The 6,740-nt window shown below is 33.9% G+C and overlaps 1 protein-coding gene across 8 annotated transcripts in view; it reads right to left on the minus strand.

Annotated features, from left to right (window-relative positions):
- Positions 1–4,718, minus strand: part of LOC107466976 (receptor-like serine/threonine-protein kinase At4g25390) — a 16,195-nt gene extending 11,477 nt beyond the window's left edge. Inside the window, exons 1-4 of one of the 8 annotated variants that reach the window (XM_052253776.1) lie at positions 2,810–4,716; positions 2,469–2,588; positions 1,539–1,626; positions 10–296 (exon numbers count right to left, since the gene is read on the minus strand). In XM_052253776.1, the coding sequence (XP_052109736.1) occupies positions 2,831–4,531 (1,701 nt within the window). In that variant the 5' untranslated portion in view covers positions 4,532–4,716 and the 3' untranslated portion in view covers positions 10–296; positions 1,539–1,626; positions 2,469–2,588; positions 2,810–2,830. The other 7 variants (XM_016085971.3, XM_052253779.1, XM_021131203.2 and 4 more) reach the window with 7 other exon arrangements.
- Between the last annotated feature and the right edge of the window lie 2,022 nt (positions 4,719–6,740).

Raw genomic sequence — 6,740 nt, forward strand, 5'->3', positions numbered from 1 at the left:
AGCATGATATTAGTTCTGATCAAAATATTAGTCTCGAAGGCGCTACAAGAAGTGAGTATCACGACGATATGACAGCTATTGTGGTTTTTATAGACCCCTCCTTACGCAACAAAGAGCTACCAAATACCTCAATACACTCCATGAAAGCATTTTACAAGGACAATCCCCAGACATCTGCCTTCTCGAAAATTATTCATATTATGTGATACATTCTAGAAACTCCATGGAATCATTTTCAGTTTTATTGATTTTTTTCCCTATTGTCTGTATCTTGTCTAGACATTCCCAATATTACCCTACAAATATTAGACAAAGACAATAGTCGTGAGAGATGGTTAAGGTAACTATAATTGTTTTAGTGAAGGAAAGTCATACTGTAAATTGTTGAAATATATGATAGAAGAACTTGTGAATTGGGAAAAGACAATACTTCGGGCAGTAACTGTATGTGAGGGATGGTTAAGGTAACCATAATTAGTAACTATAGAAAAACTACATATATATTTCAATAAATTAATAGCTACTCCCTATTTTCACAAAAGACATTACAATAACTGTTTAAGAAAAGAAAAATAGAAGTTTAAGAAAGTTTAAAATAGTTCACCACTGCAATTTCTTTGCCTCCATAGCAAGAAGATTCCATAATTAAAACATATAAAATTAATCACGAAACATGTACTTACGGTTTAAGACAACTTTATTTTACTTTAATCTAATGGAGTGAGGTACACCAAAAAGGAGTCATCACTGGCACTCGAGGGTGGGCATGGTTTGGATTTTTTAAAATCCAAACTGGATCCACTTCGGAACTAGTTTTGTGGTTTATAAAATTAAACCGAAACTGGATTGAAGAGAGAAATCGGTTCTAAACCAATTTAAAAAAACAAAAAACCGGTTTTAAATCAGTTTTAGAATTTAAATTCGGTTTTACATACAAACCAGTTTTTAAATCCGATTTTTTAATATCCAAATCTAAAAACTGTTTTTTGTTTTAAAAAAAATCCAGTTTTAGAACAAGATTTTTTAAGCAAAAATCTAGTTTTAAAACCAGTTTTTTCAACCAAAAATCCAGTTTTAAAATTAGTTTTTAAAAATCCAATTTCCAAACCAGATATTTTAACAAAAAATCCACTTTTAAAACCAGTTTTTAGAAATTCAATTTTCAAACCATAATTTTTTTAAAAGTAAAATTAATACTAAAGTTATTTTAAAGTGTATAGGTTTATTACAACTAGAATTTGGTTCTTTATAAATCTAACAACAATAGCTAATCTATATAACATTTAATCATTCTCAAAACATCAAAAAGGATACCACCGAAAAATCTCTCTAAAACAACAACTACAAAATATCAAAAGATGCCAAGTTGCCAACAAAATCATCAAACAACCACAACCTTTGAGGAAAATATATCTGCAAATAATAAAATATACCTTTGTCATTTTAAAACAAATCTTTGAATGAAAGTATTAAACCAAATGAGAATACTAAACATATCTAGTCATCATCAAGATTATCAATTGGGCTATAACGTATACCTAATAACAGGTTCCTTAGCTATTCTTGGTTGATTTTGAGACTTATCACCGATCCACTTCCTTCTATTCTCATGCCAAGCAATTGCAGCTGCATAATATATCAATCAACAGTAGGTTTTAAGTAAAAATTTAGAGGAATTAAATATAAACATAAATAAAATCATTGGTGAAAGGTTCAGAAAATTGAAACTGGAAAAAGAAAACAGAAAATTATGACAAGGCTACTGCCAAAAAAGTCTTTACAATTTGAGATTGTAACAAAAATTCAAAGAAAAGCTTTATATTGCTCTTGAAGACAAGTCCTCTGATCTAAATGGATCATTCCAATAATATTATCGTCCTACACACAAGACATAACCCAATTTATCCATCAGCAACAAACTTTAAAGTTATAATAGATTAATTTCTGACTTGATGAAAAATAACGTGAGAAAATAAAAAGCTAACTTCAGCGGCTAACTCTGTTGCCATCGTATAATTGTTGCTTCCTTGATTCTCTGCATTCCCACTCACACAAATGAGTAAATGCTTCATTTATTTATTTATTTATTCATTTTCTTTGATTAATGGTTGGACAAAGAACTAAGTATGAAAATCAATTAATCAAAATGCAATTCAAACTCAAGAATTCCAGCAGCAATATCTCAATAGGATAAAACAATCTCAATAGTTCCAGCAACAATTTCAGCAATTTTGCAATAAATGTAGTAAATTTTCACACAAGCAAACAATGTTCAGACCATCTCAGCCCAGTTTCTCATCAAAACAGCAATTCCATCGTAAACCTAACAATCTAAAGAAAATTATCCTAACCTAACCACCTATAATCAACAAACAGCAACTAATCTAACTAAACTAATTAATCAAAATAAACTAATTAACCAAAATTATTCAAACTTAATAAAAATAAAGAAGAAAATGGACAAAAACCTGGAAGCAGAGAACTAGAACAGGGGCTACTGCTTGTTCTGCTTGTTCTGGTTCAGTGAAAATTCATGGTTATCACTAGTTTCACTAACTTTGTTGTGCCCCGGGATGGAAAAACAAAATCTGCAATGCAATCAATTGCAAAATCAGACATGACAACCCAAAATTACCAAAAGATGTTACACAAAAGTAAGAAGGGTTTCTGATTAACAAAAGTTGTGAACTACAAAGATGGCCTCTCCACTAAAGCATGCCTCAAAGTTAGTGTGAAATAGAGAAATCAATCAAAACTAGCAAAAGTGAAAACAAAAGAGAGAGTCAACGCAACTAAAAGGGAAATTTACAGCAAAGTAGAATTGCTACTGTTAAGTGGATGATGAAGATGAATAGGGAAGGGGCAATTGAGATGGCTCCAATTCCCCACTAAGCATCCCAACAACCTCTTTCATTGAAGGACGACGAGACGGTGACTTGAGCAAACAGAGCAACGCAACCTTGATACAGAGCAGAGCCTGCTCTTTATCCAAACCCTGAATGGATTCATCAACAAGATCAAGCAGCTTCCCTTTGCGGCTGCAATGGCGACCCCACGACACAAGATTCGCTCTCTGAAACTCACTGCTCGACAATGGCGAACCAGTAGTCACCTCCAATGGACGCCTCCCAGACACTATCACAAGCAATAACACCCCGAAACTGTACACATCGCACTTCTCCGACGCATCGCCACCACACTCTGGAGCAACATAGAACACCGTCCCTCTCATGCTTTGGTTGCTGCTCATAGCGCCACTCTTGGGGATTTCACCATCATCTACCCATGAATCTACGCTGTTCCTGCTACCGCTTTTCTTAATCTCCCTGAACCACCACTCATCACTCTCTCTCTCTGCACCATTTCTATCCTTTTCTTTCTTCTTTTTGTTTTTCTTTTTCTTCTTGCTAGCAAGCTCTTGAGAATACTCCTCCTTCCACCATTCCCTCACAGGCCTTCTTCTCTGCTTCTTCAAAACATCACCGTCCTCATCCATAGATTCCCACCATTCCAGTTTCCTCCTACTACTACTGCTATTACTCTTGTTCTTCTTCTTCTTGTTGTTGTTCTCATCGTTTGCACTGGTAGATGCAGCAGAAGCAGAAGCAGTCAACTCAGCTTTGGGTCTCTGCATTCCAACGTCATTCCCAATCCAATCCATCACATAATCCTTCAACACAGCACCCGATGAACCTCCGTTCTCTTCATTTACCAAATTGCCCCCCACACCCTTCCCATTTTTCTTCACAACTGCATCAGGCGATGGAATTGGTCTTTCCGGAGATTGCTCCTCAAAAACAGAGGCACCGTCACTCTCGCACCCCAAAGCCTCAGCTTCCAACCTGTTCTCCGTCTTGAACTTCGCAAGTCCAAAGTCTCCTATCTTGGCCGCAAAGGACCGGTCCAAGAGAACATTACTGGGCTTGATATCGCCGTGAATCACCGGAGGGTCGCAGGAGTGAAGAAACTGTAACCCTCTCGCGACGTCCAGTGCAACGGAGAATCTCGTCTGCCATCGCATGAGCTCAGGGGATTTTCGGCGGAGGAGTGCGTCGTGGAGGTTGCCGTTGTGCATGAGATCGTACACGATGAGGAAACGGCGCCGTTTGGGGTCGGAGGCGAACCCTATAGCAGGGACCACATGACGGCACGTGGAGGAGGAGGATGAACGGAGGAGCCTGGAAGCGAAGAGGAGCTCGTTGTGGAACTCGCGCTCCCCTTGGAGGGATGCAGAGGAGTCCATGAGCTTAACGGCGAGGGGTTTTCCGGCGAGGGAGGCGGAGAAGACAGGGCCAAAGCCTCCATGGCCGAGGATGGTGGAGAAGGAGTTGGTGGCGCGGCGGAGGAGGGAGTAGGAGAAGCGGTGAGGAGGGTTGGAGTCGGAGTCAGAAGAAGGAGTTGTCCGGTTCTTCTTCCTTGTTGGGTTTCGAAGGCAGAGGAAGAAGAAGACGAAGAAAGAGGAGGCGGAGGAGAAGAAATGGTTTTGGGGTTTGTTTGGTGGCGATGACGTGGACGGGTGGCGTGATGGCATCTTTTCATGTGAATTGCCAACTAGTTTGTTAGTCTTCTGAGGGGGAGTTTTAATGCGTCTCTGGATATTCGAGAATAGAAGAATACTGAATACAGTTACACTATGTATCTATTCATTTATTATTTTCTTCTACTTTTCCTGTCTGCAACTCTCCCTACTTGCCTACTTCCATTTCCATAACCCTCTTTACTTATATAGCTACCTCCAATTTTAGTGTTTATACTCATTTTAGAGTTTATTCTTGCCTTTGCCCCCTTCTGTTATATGAGGGCCCGCCTCTGCTTGAAATTAATCTCCTCTTAATTACCGCATCATCTTTATTTAAAAAAAAAAATCACGTCTATGTTACTAGTATTTTAGAAAAATAAAAGTGCATTATCAACTCCATCTACATTTTATTACTAGTTAGTACTTTAATAATTAAGTCTCTTTAAATTATAGGTAGTTGTTGTAAATGTGTTTTGAGTAAGCAAGGCTAAAACAATGACATTAATTACTTTTATAAGAACTGTTTTTTTGATCTACCAATTAAATACTCCGCCTGAGTAGTCCATAGCAACTTAGCAAGTGTGATGAGTTAACTTGTAACCAAGGGGGAAAATGGGGCGATATAAATAAATATTGATGGGCGGTGTTTATTGTATAATCAGTATATCACAACAACAAAAAATATCTCTAAGGTTATATAAGTAGGGAGCCACTTAAATAAAGATGTCAAAAACGTCTTTTTTTAAAGATGTTTTTTAAAAATTAATATTTAATACATATAATCAATTAAACTGTATTATTTTTTTATTAAAAGTTAGACTGGACAAATCAGTTTAACAAAAAAATTAATAAATTAAATTTTGAATTGGTATAAATTAATATTTTTTATAAAAAATTACTACAATATCCCTATTATAAAACATAACTAAAATATTACCGATTCAAATTTTGATTTACTATTTTTCGGTCAAATTAATTTATTTGACCTAATTTTGACAAAAATAACACAATTTAAGTAATTATATGTGTTAAATTTTAATTATTAAAAAATATCTTTAAAAAAAGACATTTGATGCATCTTTATGGAAGCATCCCCCTTATTGGTAATATACATTTGTGATTATGTGTGTTGATTCCTACATATATGTATAGCACAGGTAGTATTAGTTACTTCAATTCATTATCTACCTGTAAACGCGGCACTTATTTTTTAGCCTTTTATGATTCATGCTTTGCATATGAATATTGTAGAAGATAGATATAATTGCCTAAGATTCATAATACATGCACTATATATGTTCATACTTTATAATGCTTTTTTGACTCAACTCTTCCTTTCATTATATTACAAGACAAATTAGAAAGAAACCCCAATTATTGCAACTCGATCTTATCTATCGCGGTTTCACACCTTTAGGCTATGTTTTAAAGAGAGACTGCAACGGAGAGAGAAAAAAATAGAAAATAGAAATTAAAATAAAATTTTATTTTGTATTTGGTATAAAATATATTAGATTAAATTATGTCTAAGTATCATATTTAGTTTAAGATAAATATTAAAATTGAGAAATAAATTTATAATTTAAAAAATTAAATAAAATACTTTTAAAAAAAATATTGTTAAAGTTTAAGTCTTTAATTAGTCTAAAAAATTTTAATTTTTTCAGTCTCGACATTTTGAAAGTATTGAAAAAATTGAAATTTTATATCCGAAATTAAAATTTTAATTTCAGTCTCTGACTATCAAACATAATACTGAGTTATAATTTCTAATTTTAATTTCAATTTCTAAAAATAAACACTACTTTATAAAATCAAAAATATTTGGTAACAAAAAAAATTAACCAAAAACAACCAAAATTTATCTTATTTAATATTTATTAATTATTATACAACAATCAATAAATGTTAAATAAAGTAAAATTTGGCAATTTTTTATCTTTCTAACATTACCCTTATAAAATATACCCAATTTTCATGTAGCATGGATTCGTTTTTGTACAAGTAAATTAAGTTATGCATTAATATGTCATTAATTATGTAATAACTATCTAAAAAGTACTTGTACATTAATTTATTCTATTATATAAAAATTGGATGTCTACATTTAATGATGGAGCTGACGTGATATGTGGAGAGTGTTTCCTGATTTAATTATTTTAACTCATTCAATACAATTTATTATCATGACTTAATTATATCAGCTAATTGATTTAATTAA

Source organism: Arachis duranensis, chromosome 9 (genome assembly GCF_000817695.3).
Source record: "Arachis duranensis cultivar V14167 chromosome 9, aradu.V14167.gnm2.J7QH, whole genome shotgun sequence".
Taxonomy (NCBI): Eukaryota; Viridiplantae; Streptophyta; class Magnoliopsida; order Fabales; family Fabaceae; genus Arachis; species Arachis duranensis.